This window comes from Rhinolophus sinicus, linkage group LG16 (genome assembly GCF_036562045.2).
Source record: "Rhinolophus sinicus isolate RSC01 linkage group LG16, ASM3656204v1, whole genome shotgun sequence".
In the NCBI taxonomy this organism is placed as follows: domain Eukaryota; kingdom Metazoa; phylum Chordata; class Mammalia; order Chiroptera; family Rhinolophidae; genus Rhinolophus; species Rhinolophus sinicus.
The window spans coordinates 29,455,354-29,475,240 of NC_133765.1; the positions used below are offsets into that span (position 1 = coordinate 29,455,354).

The 19,887-nt window shown below is 33.2% G+C and overlaps 1 protein-coding gene across 2 annotated transcripts in view; it reads left to right on the plus strand.

The window, feature by feature from the left end:
- MED13L (mediator complex subunit 13L) overlaps nucleotides 1-19,887 on the plus strand; it is a 271,505-nt gene that overhangs the window by 30,394 nt on the left and 221,224 nt on the right. For both annotated transcript variants that reach the window (XM_074321653.1, XM_074321652.1), the window contains exon 2: nucleotides 1,753-1,990. In XM_074321653.1, coding sequence (XP_074177754.1) covers nucleotides 1,753-1,990 — 238 coding nt within the window. The remainder of the gene's footprint in view (nucleotides 1-1,752; nucleotides 1,991-19,887) is intronic.

The window sequence follows — 19,887 nt, forward strand, 5'->3', positions numbered from 1 at the left end:
TCACTTGCTAGAACAACTCTGTAATATAGAGCAAGTGGCAGCGGCTTTCCTTTACCACTGAGACCATAGAAGCACTGATAGGAAGTTAGTGGAAGTGCTAGGATTAGGAAGCCATGCTCTGGAATCAAAGCCAAATAGCTCATCTGCTTAAACCAGGCCGGATGTTCCAGGGGAAAGTGGTCTAGTGAGGAAGTTGCTGTTCATAGATTTTCTTGGGCTCTGACTCACCTGATGTTAAAATCTCTTCTATATCTTAATTTTCTAACCTTTTAAATATGGTTAATGTTAAGTATTAGTGCTTCATAATTATTGGTATCTTTTTATTACCCCTCGCCCCCCGAAATTCTTAGGCACAGAACACCAGCCTAGGTGATAATAAGAATAGTTAGTCTTTTACTTAACTTTTCTGATTTTGTTTTGTGTGTGTGTGTTGTGGTTTTTTCTTCCGTTCAAGCCGTTGTTTCTCAGTCTAGTTGTGTAGGACACAGCTCCCTGGCCCAGGCTGGTGTGATGAGCCTTATGATCAGATTTGTGTATCTCATAATGTAAAGGGATAGTTTACTGAATTTCAGATCATTTTAGTTGGATATTATTATTACTTTTTGGAAACTTTTCTTTGAAGTAAAGCTTTCTTTTGGATCAAAAAAATTGATATTTTTTTCTAAAATGTGTTCATTATAGTGACTGTTTAGCACTTTAAATTTGTTTCATTTATGTTAGTAGAAGAAATCATTATTTTTCTATGCTGTGGTACTTGTTTTTTTGAAAAACAACTTGTTGACAAAAATTACTGTTGGTGGTGGTGGCTGGTGGGGACCGGGAAGATGAGTAAGGACATGAGTGAATGAATGCAAGGATGCATGGACTGTTTGGTACAGAATTATATTATGAATCAGTTTTGTTATCAGTTTTGAATACATTGTTGTAATTTATAGCTACTTAAGTAAGAAATTAAACTTTTGTTTGTTTTGAAACATCTTTGAAGTTTAGTTTCTTAAACCTAAGATTTCAGAAATTTTAAAATACAAATCTATGTAACAGAACAAAGATACAGTTTCTGCTGCCAAACTGGTTTAAAGTTCCCATGTTTTAAAATGTTTAAAAAAAACAAAAGATAAACTACATTAGGGAATTGTTATAGAAACAAAGCTTTTCTGTGTGCTACCTGTTAAATAACATGAATAAATTATTGATAAGTTGGCATCAGTTTTTTCAGCAGCTTATTTGTTCATAATGAAGCACTGGGGTATTATTGCAAGCTGTTTCCTTGATTAAAAAGGATTTGAACTGTATGGCTTCTAGATGGGAAGAAATTAAGGAAATTCTTAGGAAGAAATTATTTCAATTCTACACTTATTTTTTAATTTTTTATCTGATTTCTAAATATAATTGATAATTCAACTAAGGAATAATAATGTAGAAAAGTTTTATATATAGAGACTTTATAGTAAATGAAGTTCCTATATATTAAAATATAGGTAAAAATGGTTGAACAGGAAATAATGATCATTTGTTTATTGTATTTTGGTGTTTAATATACAGAGCTATGTAGAAACCTTGATAGGAAGAAATGAATTGTTTTCTCTAAAATCAAGAAGGATTGACACATATTCTTCGGTGGGAGAAATTTTATGATGTGAAGTGTAATGTAAATATTTAGCAGATTTGCTTATCTCTGTGGAAGCCTGCTTTTAGTGTTCTGTAACTAAAAAGAAAAATCAAAACTCTTGTAATTTTCTTTTCTTTTTCCAGGCTGAACTCACGGGAATCAAATGGCGTAGGTACAATTTTGGAGGGCATGGGGACTGTGGACCCATAATTTCAGCCCCAGCCCAAGATGATCCAATCCTGTTAAGTTTCATCCGCTGTCTGCAAGCCAACTTGCTGTGTGTGTGGCGCCGTGATGTCAAACCAGGTTGCAAAGAATTATGGATATTCTGGTGGGGAGACGAACCCAACCTAGTGGGTGTAATACATCATGAACTTCAGGGTAAGGTTTTATTTCTTCTTAAAAATTATTTGCATCATGTATTTTTTGAACACTGATAAATTCCAAAGAGGTTAATACTGGGCGTGTCTCTCAAAGGAACAGCCTCACTCTCACCCCTCTTTTCACCTCCATGTTTTTCAAATTCTCTTGTTCTTTCCCAGTCATGCTGGAAATCAGAACCATGTGAGCCACTATTATTAAAGGGGAAGCATTGTGTCTCCTGGGTGTGTTGGGTTGGAAATGAGGCTAAGACCCACTGTTTTAAAATGATACTGAATTGTAATTACTAGCAAGTCAGTGAAATGAACAGAATTGTTTTTTCTTGGACTGTGGCTGTTGTGGTTCATTGCCAGCAGAACTCTGGTGGAAAATTGTAAAGTGATAATAGAAACTTAGCTGGCCTTATTGGATAAAATTATGAGATGACATTGGCTAGTGTTTTGAAGAAAGATTAACATAAAGGATTAGGTCTGATTTTGGTGTAGCAAGTTTTTCTTTGTTTTGTTCATGCTTTTTATGTAAATAGGTGATTCCAGGAAATATTTGTTCCAATGTTGCCTGATTTTTGACTTCAGATTACATCTGATACCTGAAAACTTTGAATTACCATAGGAGTTTCATTATTCTAAACTACATTTTGTATCTACCACAGATTTATAACCAGAGGAAGTTTTATCAATATCTTACAAAAGTTTTTACCTCTTTACCTAAAAGTTTCCTTCTAGTATGCTAAGGGATTTTTCTAAATCAAGACTAATTCTGATCTTTAGTTAGGGTAGAACATTAATTCTTTTTGATTTAGTCTTCAAGAGCCAACTTTTATTATGTCCGGACTACTCTATGTTTTGTTAAGTTGTGGTTGAAAAATTTCATATAGTGTTTGGAATGTTTTGTTAGTTGATATGTTTAATATTTTTTTAAAGGAAGAAGTAAAATTAACTTTAATGTATATTTGAGGGTCTGTTCTCAAGCCTAAAGGATTTCCTGCCAATTTCTGCTTGACACCTTCCTTGCTTTTCTGTGCAGCCACTTTTTATCTGTGATCTCTCCTGCCACAACAGCCAGAGGGCAGTAAACCACAGCAGACTAATTGAGCTATTTACCTTATGGTCCATTTGTCTACTCAGCTCAAACCTTTCTCACCATATTTTTAAAAAGTATTTGGTTTATAAATATAAGAACCCATTCTGGGTAAGATTGCTTTACTTAGCTGGTTAATCAGCAAAATCTCAGAACTTATATATTTTCTCAAAGCTTATTTCATGTAGTTAGCAGTGAGCTCAGGTAAAATTACTTTTAAACATCTGGATTCCATTTATCAGAATTTTAAAAGAAGATACTTCCTAAAAGGTACTTGTAACATTTCTATTTGTCCGTTTAAGTATAAAAACATAAATTTTAATTGTTTCAAACATTTCTACACTTGCAGAGGAAAATAGCATTTTTGTTTGCTTATTTTAGTTTCTCCTTTATTTTAAATGATTGTTTCTGCCTCTTAATCTCCTTCCATTTCTGCTCCACATTGATCCCTTATGTTTTAACTTTTTGGTCTGGTCTTTATTTGTTAGTGCAGATCATCATTTTTTTAATGATGATGAAACCAAACCCAACTGTTAATTTGGCTTGTTTAGTTGATGTACAGTGTATTTAACCATATCAACAAAGCACATGATCAGTGTTCTTAGAAATAACTTATTGAATTATTGTGTTATTTCTCATGGACTTTGTTAATGAGTTAACAAAAAGATGTAGGATATTTAAATTTGTAATAGTTGCCTTAGATTGCATATGTAGATTCATTAATGTAGTAAGTATTTTTGTGGTAAAGAATTCAGCAAAGATTAACTTCTTTTTAAGTTGTTTTTATAAATTACAGAAATACTACATTTTAATTAGAAAATTAGGAAAACAGAACTGCCAAATGAAGAGAACAAAGAAACAACAATCCGGAAGTCTAAAACAGAGTTTTAATATTTGGTGTTTTTATGTATAAATGAAATTGGTATCATACTGTTAAGTAACTCAGTCCTTTTCCTTAACAATATATTGTGAATGTTTGCTCATGAGAATAATTACCTTTTATTTTCTTTCCTGTTAAGTCCAAAAACTGTGTAAGCTATTTATTCCTTTGTGTGCCACCAGGAAAGTATACAGTGATGGGACAATCATAACTTCGTTAAGTACATGTGTTCTTTTTAATACGTTGAGTTTGTGAAAGTTACTAGACTGAAGCATATGAAGTGTCTATTTTTGTAGATAAAAGTGGTTACAAAAGGTAATTTTGTACGGTTCAATGTAATATTAGAAAATATTTGAAACTTAGTTTAAAAAACAAGGCATATAGACAACTTTGTAGCAGGTGAGGGGAGAATAGGACAGGTAGAGCAAGTCATGAAAACAATTAAGGCTAAGAAGGGACTGTTTTAACTGGTAGTCATACAAATTGAGGATATTTTGGAATCTTTCTTTCTCTACTAACATGTGTAAGAGTCCTTTCATTCTGGGTAAAATAAATTGTAGCAGAACCCTGTTAATATTAAGCACGATGGTTCCATTATTTGTAACCTTCTCATTATAGGGACATTTTACTTACCATTTCTTAAAATGCTTTTTAGTCATGTTGTTAGGTATTTCACTTTGTCCTTACAGTGTACCCAGAAACTGCGAGGACACCTGATGGTAAAATGTAACACCAAAGCAATCATCTTAGATTTAAATGTATAAAGTATCCCCATAGAGAGTAATCCCATAGGACACACACACGTTGGTTTTATACTCTTAGACTTTTTGTTTAAGTGCTTGAAATGTCTATGAAGGCACATGTATCGCCTTTCCCTGCCGCTTGGATAAACACTTCGGGTTCTTGTTTGGGTAATTGCAGTCACATTGTGTGGCACAGTGGCTCAAAGAATTGGCTTAGGTTTGAATCCCTGCGTGGTCACATGTTAGCTGTGTGTTCTTGGTCAAGTTATTTAACTTAGCGGTGCCTTAGTTAGTTTCCTCACTGTAAATTGGGTTGTAAGGATTAAAAAAAAAAAGAAGTTAAGGTACTTAGAATAGCACAGAGCAGAATCTACAATTGTTAATTATTGCTGCTGCTACTACGATGACAATAATTAATTCCTATATCAAAATTAAAACATTGGAATTTTTTAAACAGTTGGTCTGTTCTGGATAGCATTCAGTGCTTGCTAATGTTCGTCAAATATTAATTTTTAAAGTACACTTTTTGGTTGAAGTAATCACATTTTTGAATTTGAGTTTTAAAGTTTGGGTAGAATAACTGGGAATAATAAAATGTTAGTGCATTGAAGATACTCCTGGCTCATATGAAATTTGTCTAAACTTAACACTATAAACAAAGTTTCATAACAAATCTTAAGTTGCTTTATAAAGAGGTAAGAACTTTAAGATTTGACTCTCTTGGATCCTGTAAGTTAGATCTGTAACTTGATCACCTTCTCCACATGGTGTGGAAGCAAGGTGCTGGCTGAACACTAAATATATGTGCACGCCCTTCCTGGTGTCATCCATGAGTAGCCGCATCAATGGGGCCAATTGCAGGGGTTTGATGTAATCTCTACCCTTGATAAGTTTATAGTCTAAAGAGGGTATAAGACAAGCACACAAATTATATAATGCAGAGAACATTGTAAGTATATGAGAAATACAGTAGATTGACTGCTTTCCAAATGGGAAGACATTCAACTCCAGAACTAAGCACGTGTTCTGTAAACGTGTAACAGGAACGTGGTGAGCCTTAGTGCCAAGGGTTGATAACTTCCTTGGTTTCTGGTTTGTTTATTCACTCTCTCTGTTAGGCAAGAGCTGTGATCAGTCCTCAGTATGTGAAATGAGTTCTTTAAGGAGTTCAGTCTTATTGGGGTAGTTAAATGAACCCATAATTATGATACAGTGGAGTAAGCTGTAAATCATGAAGTTATGGGATCCCGCAGAACCGTCAGATTCAACCTCGGGGAACAAAGGAGAGGAAGATGACTGGGACCCCCAGGGTGGGTGAGGTTGGAGGTGGTCTCAGGGTAAGCAGGAGTTGTTTAGGTTGGGGTGGGACTTGTCCTAGTTGAGGAACAGCTGGTGGGCAGTGAACGAATTGTGGGGAGATCACGTTTGCCTGGAGCTTAGGGTTGACAGAAATAGTCAGGGAGACTGAAAGCGTGGGAAGGTGGGGTATAGTGTGGAGTACATGAAGTAAGGGTGAAGAATTTGAACTTAATTTGATAAATTTTGAGGAATTGTAGGTTTCTGATCAGGAAACAAAAAATTAGGAAGTTATACACAAGATGAATATGAGCAGAAAGACCTCAATATTGTAATAAATGATTCTAAATTGAGCTATGAATTTAAATATTCTGTTTAGGATACAGATTTATTTACATTTAAAAATACTAATAATTATATACTGAACTTTGTTAATAGTCTCTTCTCCAGTTTTATTTTATTATAACTGTTCTTTTTGCTCTTTCCCACATTTTCAGTTTGAGTTTTAGAGATTAATACAGTATGCTAAAGTGACTTCTCCTAATCAGCCAAACAGAATCATTTTATAAACACAATCTTATAGCCATTTCATAGCCTATTAGTCAGTGGTGGGAAAGACATGTAAGCTTGAAACCCAAAATGTTACAAAGAGCAAGCACAGACTTGTGATGGCTTCATCCAAGGTATCAAGAGTCCCCAGTCCAGTAGAAATAACATACAGTGTCTATCTAGTAAGTACTTAATGTTCGTTGAATGAATGAAGTATCTTATATGGTTCTAACATAGCATAGTACTCTCAGAAAGTTAATTTATAATACATATACTTAAAATTTTAAATGATTTCATGATGTGAGGAGATTGAAACCTAGTTAAAATTGATATTACTTCTGATTTTATTCCCAAGGAGGTAGAAATATCCATGTTATTTTGTGTATGTTCTGTAAAGAAATTTATGCACTGTCTATAATTCTAAGTTTTAGTATATCTGTGCTATCTCTTTTCATTTTGATTAAGACAAATGTAAATTATAATGGGAATATATCTGTCCACCTCTAAAAAGAAAATGATTGCCCCAATATCAGTATTAGAAGTCTTAGGAATCAGCTTTATTGTCAGTGTAGGGGCAGGATGGTGTTGTTATTCTTTGTTATTGTATTTAGAGTCATAAGTATTTTTCCCCCCATTTTCCAGGGCGCTACCACCTATGCCAAGAGGTGTGGGCCATTGCAAAGACAGCATTAGACCATAGAGAGCTAAGAAAAATGGATCAGGGTTTCTGACTGTGACCAGTGTAAGAGAATTTAAGATACTCTAAAACTATTGTTTATACCACAGAACTGATTGCAAGCCTCTGGAAGAAGAAGTGGGCACTTGGTAGGGAGGGAGGAAGGCTAAGAGAAGAGAGTGACTGACCCAGTTTGCTAATATTATAATCTGTAAGTACAGATTGTAATCTGTTATCTCAAATGATGGGATTGATGTAATTCTTGTTTAGGTGTCTCCAGGAAATACCTAACTCCCTCCCCTCAACCTTTTATTTTGAAGAATATTGTCATGCATATATACATAAACCTTTTCTTCTGCCTAAATGATTTGAAGGGAATTTTCAAACTTCAAGAATCTTTACCCCTAACTCCCATGTGATTCCTATCAGAATGTGGGACATTTTCCTACATAACCATTATCCTATCATCATACTCAAGAAATTTAACATTGACATAATCTAAGATTCAGCCTATATCCAGATTTCCTCAAGTGTTTCAATAATGCCTTTTATAGCTTCCTCCTCCCCAATCTAGGATTCAGTTACGGATAACATGTTGCATTTAAATGTCTTGTCTCTTTGATCTCCTCTAATTTAGAACATTCCCCAAGTTACCATTTTTTGTGTGTTCTTCCATGATGTTTGATGTTATTTGAAGGGAACAGTTCAGTTGTTCTGTCAGTGTTTCCCTATTCTGAATTTGTCTAATTGTTTATTCATGATTAGACTCAGGGTAAACATTTTTGGCAAGAATTATGACTAGGTTATGTGTACTTTCTGTGGCATCACATCAGAAACACATCATGTCAATTTGTCCCAATATTGATCCTACTGAATTTGATTACTTGGTTAAGGTAATATCTGCCAGATTTCTCCAATGTAAAGATACCCTTTTACTTTTGTAATTATTAAGTAAATTTGGGGTTAAACTTTGAGACTGTGTAAATATCCTTTTCCCAAACAGCTTTTTACTCTGTCTTGAGAAAAAGCTAACTTGAGCCTATTTAAAAACAACAGAGAACTTCTTGAACCATTTGCTTTTATAAAAGCAGTTAAAAGGTCAAATGAAGACTACATTCTTAAGTCACAGGAAAGTATTGGGGCAGAGGAGAGGAGAAAGTAAGAAAAATATTCACGATCCAGCAAAGGCAAATTATGATGGTAAAATTAAATTCTGAAAATTAATAACCCCTTATTGTTTAGCATACTAAAAAGAAATGTTGACATTGAATTTTCTAAAATTATAGATAGTATGTAGGAATATATTACTGTGTATCTTATTACAGTCTGAATTTTCAGTTGATTTTGATGATTTCTGATTATCTTTGACTAAATGAAATGAAATCATTTTAATCATCATTGTAAATGGGTGTATTCTCAATTGAAATGAAAAATTTGCTTTCTGTGAAAGTAACGACCCTTTTACATACAAAATTGACAGGAATGAAAGTACCTCTATGTAAAATGTTAATTCAGTTTGAAAATTTCTTCTAAAGATAAATCTGATCCCTGACTTTCCACCCTGTTTTTATATCTGTTTTTTCATTATTGGTGATCAGTTAAACTTAATCTCTGACTAAATTGGAAAATAATTTTTTTTACATTGTTTGAATTTATTCTTTTTTCTATAAAATTCTGGTGATTTTAAAAACAGGTGAATTATATCATTCTCTGTTATTCTAGATTTATAATATTTTATGTATCAACATTTATACGGAGATGTTATTACATGGCATTAATCTTGAGATTAAAATAATGCACCTGAAAAGTAAATTTTACTTTAACTTTCATATTTGTTACTTCGTGGACCATAATTGAAAAATATATTTGTTTTTTGTAAGAAGCACTTTTAGGGGACACACATGCCTAGTGGTAAATGAAAACTAGATCTAAGTAGTTTCTAAATTATTCAAATATTCATATAAAATTTCTGATTTTTTAAAGTAACTATGGTATTTCTGTTTTCTGTGTTTAGTTGGAAAGATTTCGTTTGCTAAAGCTATAAAATAGTAATATAGATATAAAATATAAAATAGTTTTCCATTGTATGGTGATTATCCAAATGATTGTATTGCATACTTACTGAACTACTAGATTTAATAGAAAATTATAAATTATATCTTTAAAAGAGAAAACGAAATACTTAAGACTTTGGTAAGCAGTAAATTTATATTGTGAAATTATGGTACGATCCTAATGACTTCATAACTCTTTCATATGAAGAATAGAAAAAGATCTAATGGATTAGATAGAATTATTAAGCTAAATGTGCTTGAAATTGAGAGAACAAGCTAAAGTCTAACTTTTGAATGTAAATAAAATCGATGTGCTACCTACCACAGGCAACTTACTGAACCATGTAATTAGTTTTTTCTATGAAAAATGAGACATTTATACAGAGATTGTGGTGAAATAGCATGTAAAGAGTTTATGTTCTAATGAAATGAAAATTAAACAGTTGGTAAAAAAATTATAATTTAAAGATTGTTGCTTTAGGGAAGAGTTGAATCTAATCAGTTGATTTCGGCGGGGGAGATTTATGTTTTGGTAAATACAGGTATTATGATCTAATATTTTTGCACTGATATAAAGTTACCTACTTGTGTAAAGTAAACCTGAGTGAAACCCCCATTAATCAGGTATTAAAGTCACCACTGGAGCAAGTAGGGTGGAAAATTAACCTAAAACTAGGTAAACTGTTATTTGGTGTAGCACAGTTTTTTCCCTCTTAATGTGTAAATACTTTCAGTGATGAATCCATTATGATTGAAATATAACTATTTAGTCTAGCAATTTTAAGGATAGCCTGTTTGAGTCTCCCCTTGTTTGTGTATGTCTTATTTCAAAATCTTGCTTTTTAATAGATAATTTTAAGATTTAGAGATTCTTTTTTTTTATTTTATTAAATTTATTGGGGTGACAATTGTTAGTAAAATTACATAGATTTCAGGTGTACAACACACAATGGGATTTATAGATGATGTAATACAGAATTGTACACCTGAAGATTTAGAGATTCTTGTACATGAAGGTGATACAAAGATTTCTTTGCCCAGTAAAACAATTTCTTACCTTTATCTTATTTAGGGAGGGTGATGTAAGTATTCCAATGTAGTAAATTGGAGAAAATGTTAAGGTATTAGTAGAATTTCAAGGCCTAATTAATTCCGGAAAATATTAATGTACTGTATTTTGCCAAGTATAATGTGCTCCCGTGTATAATGCACACCCATGTTTTTGGCCCAAACCTTCATTTTAATTTTTTAATTCAAATTTTTATTTGTTTATATTTAGGCACCTGTTTTTTGTATTATAAAGGAATTTTAGCATTTATTTTTTTTAACATATTATGGTGCAAGAAATTTTGTGTAACAAATAATTACAAAACACAAGAACAGATATAAGGTACAAGTAATTTTATGCCCTGGAAACAAATTTACGATATTTACACGTCATAGAAGGCCAAGAAATCTTCATTGTTGCAAGTTCGTTGTAAGTTCAATAAAACCGAGTATCGTATTCCAGGGTATTTTGCATACGGATATCGTTATTGATTTCTAGAGTTACACGTTTAACTCATAAGCATAAATAAAATAATTAATGTTTATATAGATAAAGAATCAGTACTACCCATCTATAATGTACATCCTTATTTTTCCCTCACAAATTTGGGCAAAAAAGTACACATTGTACATGGCAACATACGGTATTTGAACATTAAAATCAAATGATAGAGATATAAAACTGCAAAATTACAGAGAAAAGCACCTTTTATTACAAAATTTACAAGCAGATTAATTGCTGACATATTCAAATGGCATCAGATCAGTTTTGCTGTTTAGAGTATTTTATATAGGAGGTGAAATAAAAAGTCCCTAAAATAAAACTTGGATTTTTTAAGGAAGGAAGAAGGTTGGAATGCGCTTGGTGGGTTATCACTGAGAGGACTGTCAGTGTCCTCTCCCATTTATGCTCTTGAAGCTAGCATACCCACAGGGAAACCGAACCTTAGAAAAAGTCCATGACTTAATCATGTCTTTAGTCATAGTGGAGCCCAAACCCATATTTTGTATTTTTTTTAAATTGAAACTGTTATTGGCTGCAAAGCTATACATATCATGAAAGTGTGTGGTTGTGCAATTTAAAATGAGGAAATCAACTTTACCAAACCTTTTAAAATAAGATGCACATAACTATTACAATTCTACTTACATCAAATCACATATATTTTCAGTACTTAAGAAAGAACACTGGCTTGCATAATTCTGGATGGAGGACTTTTCTTTTTTGATTTTAAATGTTTTCTATGACACTTGGCAAATGTTACATTTAGTCTAGATCCTCTGAGTTGAGCACACACCAAATTGATAACAGGGAATTAAGTAAATAAAAATAGTTTTAGAGTAATAAAAATGACATAAATACGACACATTTGAATATCTAGACTTAATATAAGGTTAGCGTTTGCTTTTCTAAACTATCTTATTGATGTTATTGAAATGCTAGAATTACATACGTGTTGTCATTAGCGGTCTTTTTCCCCCCCTCTTTTCTTTTTATAGATCTATTATTATAGTTCCAGATATTGAAAGGTCAGAAATCTGTAGTAAAAGAACAGGGTAACTATTGGGTGAAGCAGGAGGTGGTTGCTGAGGCTACGATTTAGTTCGTTAAGTTGCATAGTTTTTGGACTTATTTAAAGGATAGCAGTCTAAACCAGTTTATAGATATCTGTGCTTAACTTTCATGCATGATTGTTTGAAAAAGTATTTCTACATAGTTTCCATTTTGTTTTGTTTTTATGATGCTTGAGCAAATGGTACACAACTTGATATAGACACACTTAGCCATGAGCATCACAAGGAGCTAAGATTTTTTCGTGGCAGAAACACATAAATATGCTTCTCCCGCCACCCAAAAGATCCGAACACTTTAGAAATTTGTTTTAAGCACTAGAGAATTATGAGATTGGATTCTGTTGCTTTAAGTATTTCATGATTGAGCTACTGTCCTGATGTTACCTGAAGAGATTCTCACTGAATATCATCATGGCTAGTAAGTGTTCGATAATTTTCTTTAAAGCTCCATCTATGTAAATATTTTTGAACAATTTTCCACAGGTACTGGGCCACATACCTATTTCTTATAAACCCGACATTGATAAAATGCACTCTTTGTATAATTGGGTCTTATTTTGATCCTGGCTCTTTCATATTGTGATTTGGCAGTGAGTTCAACAGAATAAGCATTATCCTCTTGAGGCCCATCTAGGATTGAACTAAAGGGCTGCTACAATATCCACATGATCATACAATTAGTTCTTTTTTTTTTTTTTTTTTTTCTGTGATAGTGTAACTGAATAATATGAGCTGGTTGCCAGGGTATTGTGGTAGAATAATACCCTGCAGCTTGTAGTTAATCATGCAACAGAACTAGATTGATTTAAAATTTTTTTTAAAAGAGTAAGTTAAAAATTAGATAAAGATGAAGTGTCTTTGTGTTGACAAAGATTGTGTGTATATAATGATAAAATGAAGGTTAGAGTATTCACAAGCCTGTTACTAGTAACTTCTTCCTTCTGTTTACTACTATAATGGCATATGTAAAATGTCTTCCATTTTACAAATTACTTACAATTTTGCTAGCCTTGGGAGTGGGAAGAGGTAAGACTTTTTGTTAATCTTGAAGCCTTACTTTCTGACACCAGTAGGAAATTAGTAAATATTTGTGGAATGACTGCCTGAAGGAAGTGTGAACCCCATCAAATTGAGGTCTTTTCATTAAGATTATTTTACTTCTTCACAGGTAATCTTGGACTTGTTTGAGTGTAAGCAGTTCTGATGTTTGCTATTATTAAAGGACATGTTATTCACATTGAAATAAATTCAGTCTAAAAGAAAAAATTAGATACTCTCAGTTCAGTTTCAGGCAATGTATTTTAAATTTGTCTTAAAAGTAATGTAGCAGATAATAATGGAAAGAATACCTGCCTTGGCCTCCTTGGACAAATTACATACAACTGATTATTTAGGAAGGAAGTAGCATTTGTTGACAATGACTCTGTTATGGGAAAACATTCATCATGCCATTTATTGGTTTCACGAAGAGCGTAACAAAGCCAGTGGCTCTTGATCTGAGTAGCAAATATGGCTGGGGCAGTTCTCCCCATTGCTGCAGTAAAGGCTTCATTAACCAGAACCCAGTCAGAGCTCTCAAACAGATTTAAATGTACACCGCCCCCCCAACCCAGCCTCCTTAAGCCCATACCATTACAAAAAAAGGTTAAATGACTTAAATATACCATTATTAGTGATTAGTCCAGATATGCACAGATATCAGTTTGATTCCTAGTGTGGTTGAGGCAATGAGCTAGATGATTTGGGGGGGGGGCAGGGGGCAAAAACATTTTTATGTGACGTCGTGGGGTGAGTGCTGATTCAGCTCAGTTGCCCACACATTTAATTTATAGTGTGTAACTGATAAAATAATGTGTGAAGGATGTTTAAAAATATTCTTTCATCTTTATAGTGTTATCACTGTTGTATGATCTTTTGTATTTGCAGTTAACGTTGTATATTTATTCAACATTGTGTCTGGTGCTGTGTGGAATAGAGAAATGAATGAGAAACATACTCTGTTTTTCAGAAGCTGACAGTCGCCTTGTGGAGCTAGCATGTGTACGTAGAGCATTATAGCTGTCCTATGAGGTGAACACAATATGGTTGAAGTTAGAGGGAAGGAGGCAGAGCTTTGAGGAAGAGCTGATTGTTGAACTGAGCCTTTAAAGAATAGGTGCGATTTGGGTATTTGTACATATGGCTATGTCAGGGCAAGGACATTTCACGTATATGGAACGTGTGAGGAGACAGAGTAGGAAAATTTGGAATACCTCTTGGAGAAGAGTTAAAGATGAAAAGTTGATCGAAACTGTGTATTTGTGCCTGATGGTGATGGAGCTTAAACACTAGGCAAAGAAGTTTGGACTTAATATGGTAGCTATTAGGTTGGTACAAAAGTAATTGCGATTTAAAAGGCTAAAAATAATGGCAAAAACCTCAACTACTTTCGCACCAACCTGATAGGGGCTTTGAGAATTTTTTCGTAGGACTAGATGGGAAGGAAGTTCCCTGTGGGCTGTAAACAGCATGGAGGGGCAGGACCAGCATCATTCCTGGCACATGTTTGTTGAATAAATTAATTAGTAAAGGAATAAGTGTAATAGAAGTTTGTGTAAAGCTTATCAGTCTAGCACCAAGGCATACAATGAAGTCCTCCCAGTATTCCAGGTCACATAGGAAAACGTACTGTTCTTACAGAAGACTGTTACAAGTGAAGTATGTGACCACATGTGAAGGATTTTCTTGATGCTTTGATTTCTTTTTAACCTCATATTGCAACAAAGTGATACAGTTTTCTTCCTTTTTTCGCAGTTGCTTATTTTTTATAGTTTATAGTTTAAAAAGTTTCATTAACATTAATTGGATTATTTTCCATAAATTATTTTTATTAGTGTTGTAGAGAGCAGGTAGATTGGGCAATTGGCAGAAAACTGTTCTAATTATCCCGTAGAACAGGGGTTATGAAGAGTACTATTTATTGGTTAAAAGAGCTTAATGATATTTATATGTCAGAAGCCTTGTTAACTTATAAATATATCATGGATTGAATGACCTTGGCTGTCCTACATATGTTATAAATTGCCAGCCCTACTCTAGAGTTGATATTTGCTACGTTGAAATGAATAGCTAAGATTGCTTGGCAGAGGCTCTGAGAATTGCATGTTTCACTGTAGCATCAAATGACCAGAAGCTTTCATTAAGCTCTCTCTCTCTCTTACCCCGAAATCCTGAATTAATTATTAACTTCTTTAAATGTCATGGCTAAAGACTATATGATAAAACGAGTTAGTACATGATTTAGGCAAACATTTTCAATGAAATCCTTAATAGACATTTTTTAGCATTAGTGTGTATACATCTTTTGTTCTATTGTTATAAATATAGCCTTTTGGTTCCACCTACTTTCTAAATATTTAAGATAGCAAGTTAGTACTTTGCAAGTTCTGTAACTTTAAAATGGCATTTTTCAAACATTGTTAACAAAGTTGATGTGTCCCTCCAAAGATGCTTGCAAACAGTTGCATATACACCCACAGTAGTTCAAATTTCCTGTATTGGTTGAAATTTCTGTTTGTCAACATGTGCAATGCAGCCATCTCTCTCAGAGGATGTGTGAAGAGCCATTCCATCATTAGTGAATCACACCTTCGTGGCCAGGAACCATCTGTCATTCTTTTTGTCATTGGTGACTTTAGCTGAGCTGGCTTTTAGCAGAAATATAGGTCATGGATTGTCGATTACTCCCTCCTATTCACCGTCACGTATGCAAAATGGAACAAAATGGAACGGAAATATTTTACTGTTCTCTTGTTCTCTTTTATTTACCTTTAGAGAGGTAGACACCATAAGATAAGTATGGTAGGTAAACTGAAAATAAGACTGAGTATTCACACTGTGCCTCTTCTTGTGATACATGTCATCACAGAGAAGTCATTTAGATTTGCTCGTCTTTTATTCTTATCTATAATATGGGAATTATAGCTTTATTTTATGATACAACATGAAGTGAATATGAAAAGCTCATAGATTTAAATGCTGTGTAAACGCATGTCACAGTCATACTTTCCCTTTAATGAGCTCCTCTGTCACAATGTTTAAATCTTCATCAATTTATTTTTACAGCTCATAGTTTTGGTCATAATTTCTACCTGTAGATAAAATTTGAAATATTTTATACCTGACATTGTCAGTATCATCTTAATTGTATATAGGTTTTGAGTTTCAAGAAAAACAGCCTTTCATAACTGACCATTTTCTGGCTTTGTCTGTGCGATGATGATTGATAATGTATATTATGTCTTTACTCCTGCAGGGATTTTAGAGTAAAAAATTAAAATTATGTCCCATATTGTCTTAAGTAAGGATTGTGATCTAGTCCTTCAAAATTACACTAAGTGGATGGTATGCATTAATTATTAGTTGACTAAAGTTTTGGACTTTTTATTGATTATCACAAAATACAGAATTAGCAAGGATATTTGATTAATAAGGATTACTATTACAGTTCATGTCACGTGCCATATTAAGCCTAATTCCCCTTTGATATTTGGTTCTTTTAAGTGCAGGATAGGTTTTTTTTATGCTTATTATACCTAATTTTATAGTAGCAATACATTAAGAATAAATGATTGTTTGAAATACTTACATGTTGAAACTAGAAACTAGATAATAATCAAATATTTATAGTTCACTTGTTAGGAGCTAGGCATCTTGCTGGGCGCTTGATCAGTCTTGCAGTGGCAAGTAGTTTTGGATTTATTCTTTCTTTCTGAATCTTGAATGATTTGCAGGGGAAAATTTAAGATTTTGCTGATTCGTTTTTGCGCCTTTTTTGTTCAGTAAATTCATTTTTATTTAATATGTGGGACAGATTTAGTAGTTATGAGATAAATAAGTAGCATTCTTTACCACATTGAGACTGTTAATTTAACTAGATGAACACTAGAGGGACTTCACCCTGATCACTGACTTTTTAGTTCAGTAGTATATTCATTGACATACTTTTTTTATTCAAATAGCGGAACTACACAGCTTTTTCCAGCTTTTTAATTTTCCCAAGGTTATAAGTATTGTGCCCAAAAGTTTACCTGGTAACTAATTTGGTTAATTAAGTCTCAAGCATATGCACTATAAATTTTAACCTTGCCAGTTTTGGTGTATCAATGCAAAAAAGCCTTGACTAGTTATATGCTGTTCGTAAAAATCTAGTCTGTCTATTTAGATAGCTGAAAGAAGTGAGAAATCTGGACATTGGCTATATAAATAATGATTTTATAGTTTTTTCTTGGAAAGCTTTGAGTGGAAAAAAATAGAGGTTGGAAAAAGTATATATTCATTGGAACAATAATTCAGATTATTATTTTATAAAGATTTAAAATTATTCCATGACTGTTGGATATATATTTTGTGAAAAGATTCGTTAGTTTATAACAGCACTAACAGAGCTAAGGTAATCTATATTTTATAGTTTCAGGCCATGTAGATAGCTTTACAGATGTTTTAGTTATTCACATGAAGAGCTTTGTGGCAGCTGAAGTTAATTTGAGAGGAACTTTCTGGAATTCAGTCTTCAGGCACTGAAAGGTTGAATACTTCTTAAAAAAGAAGCATTGTTCAGTTTTGGTATTAACATTTTACTCTCTAAATAAATTTGTCTTGGAAATGGTATAAATCTGAAATCACAAAAATTTAAAGTAAAATGTATACAGTAGATGAATGCTTCTGAAAGTTTGGTTTGATCGTTATCCAGGGATTTTAACTCAGGTCACATTATGAACATGAAAAAATGAATCCATCTTTATATTCATATATCCATTTGTAAGGAAGCCCTAAAGATCACTTAAAGATTTGTACAATGAGTGAAATCTTTATTTTCTTCTGAAATAAATTTATTTCTTCATTTTTATATTGGTAATGCTGATCTATCTTATAAACTTTACCCCATAAATAGTTTGTTGTAATGCTGGAACATTGGTAGAAACAGACATTGACCTTCACCTTTAACAATTTGTTAGACATTTTCTTTAATGTGTCAGAAATGTGCACTACTAACAAATATAATTTAAATTTAAGTTTTCATGTTTATATGTATTTCATGAATATATATTTTAAAATTCAGTACTGTATAAATTGAAAATAAGTCCAGTTATGTATAGGAAAAGAAAAATTTAAATGCCTGTTTTCTTTATTATTGCTACTATTCTGCTTCCAACATACTTTGAACTGACTAAAATGATATATGGAATTGACTTTTATATTCATTGACCCTTTTCATTCTAACTTGTAAGAGCTATCATATAAATTTTAGGGTATGCATTTGTTTAGATCATTTAAAATTATATACATATAAATCCAGTTTATTTGTGTGCTTTATGTAATTGAAAAAGTCTTTAAAGCTGTCCTTTGTGGGCTTTTGGATTTCCAAAAATAGTGAGGAAAATATAAATTACCATTGAATTCTAAATGTAGTCATTTCTTTGGAAAAACCAGCACTAGACTATTTTACTGCTAGTCTTAAGTGCTTTACATAATGCTGATAAGTACTCCATTAAATTACACAATTTGTCTTGGGTTATTTGGAGAAGAAATTTGAAATTGGAGAGTATTTTACAACTTCATTATCCTTTTCTCAAAAGTATGGTCTTGATGTCATAAGAAAAAATGTTGGTGTGTTAAGTATGAAACTGTTTTCTGAACACTGAGTTTCTGGAAAATGCCAAAAAGTACACGGAGTACTGAACTGCGAATTCCAGAGTTAGGATAAAGGCATGTTGGCTATAAAAAGCATGTTTTCGGTTGTAAGTGTTGGCTAGTTGACATAATTATAATTGTTGGCATTGCAGGAGTCGTCTTCAGGTGCGTGTTGTTTGGAACAGAGTAAAAACAGATCCTGACTTTGTTTTATTTAGGGGCAGTGGACAGTAATTGCCCAATGTATTAAATAATAGATTTAAAGAGTCCCCCCCCCCCAACAATTATAGAGCTAGGTTAAAGTTAAGATTGAGGAAAATTAGTAAAAATTTAAATCCCATCTTTCATTCTGTTTCGGCTTTAAAAAAAAATATTATGTGAGGTAAATTTGATCACTGAATGCCTTTGGGTTAAAATACAATTCAGTAGTTCCTAAACTGACCTGGCAAAAGTTTAATTAGAAAAAGTCTAATTAGATAGTTATGTTAGGAAGCTCTTATATCTGGAGGTGGAAGGAAGGAATAGACTTCAATTCCACAAGCATTTGTTGAGGCTACGTACTGTGCTGTGTGCTGCGAACAACATGGTCAGTGCTTCAGGGGCTGGGAATGCAGGGTCAGTTGTTCATTTAATTTTAATTAAATTAATGACATTTGAAATTAGTGCACCTTAGTTTGGAGCAATTCTCACAATGCTTGTGAGGTTTTAAGCGTGTCTTTTGTTTATGCTGTGTTTATTTTGTTTATTCTGTTTATTCAGTCTGCGGGTATTATTGCACTTGGAACATGGGCCACACAATATGCTAGGTTATTTGGCATTCACTGGTAAACTGGGCAACTCCTCTCTTGATCTCTCAGAGTGTACCCTGCCGTGGGCCGGTCAGATAAGAACACAGTACAAGGTGATAAATGCTCTGACCGCGTAGGACTTCCAGGCTGAACTTTTTTTTTTTTGTGTGTGTGTGTGGGAGGAGGATGATTGGACTTTACTAATCTTATGTTTGAAACTCAAGGAGAATGTAGTTATGGTTCAAGACAGCTAAATTTGCAGGTCCAGAGTAGAAAGTTTTAAAAAATTTACTTCGTCATTAATATCCTCCTGCCTCCTCAGATTAAGTTTTTCTGTGTATGCCCTTAATACCATAAGACAGTGGCTTATAAAAACTTGACTTCTCTCAATGGGTTTCTGCTTCTTCCCAACATAGGTTGTTATATTCATCCCGGAGGACAGGTGCCCAAGCATCCTCTTAGTCATGTGCATGTGTTGTGCTGTCTTTTCTGGGCAGTGATAAAACCTTCAGAGGGGGAGAGTAAACATTTCAACAC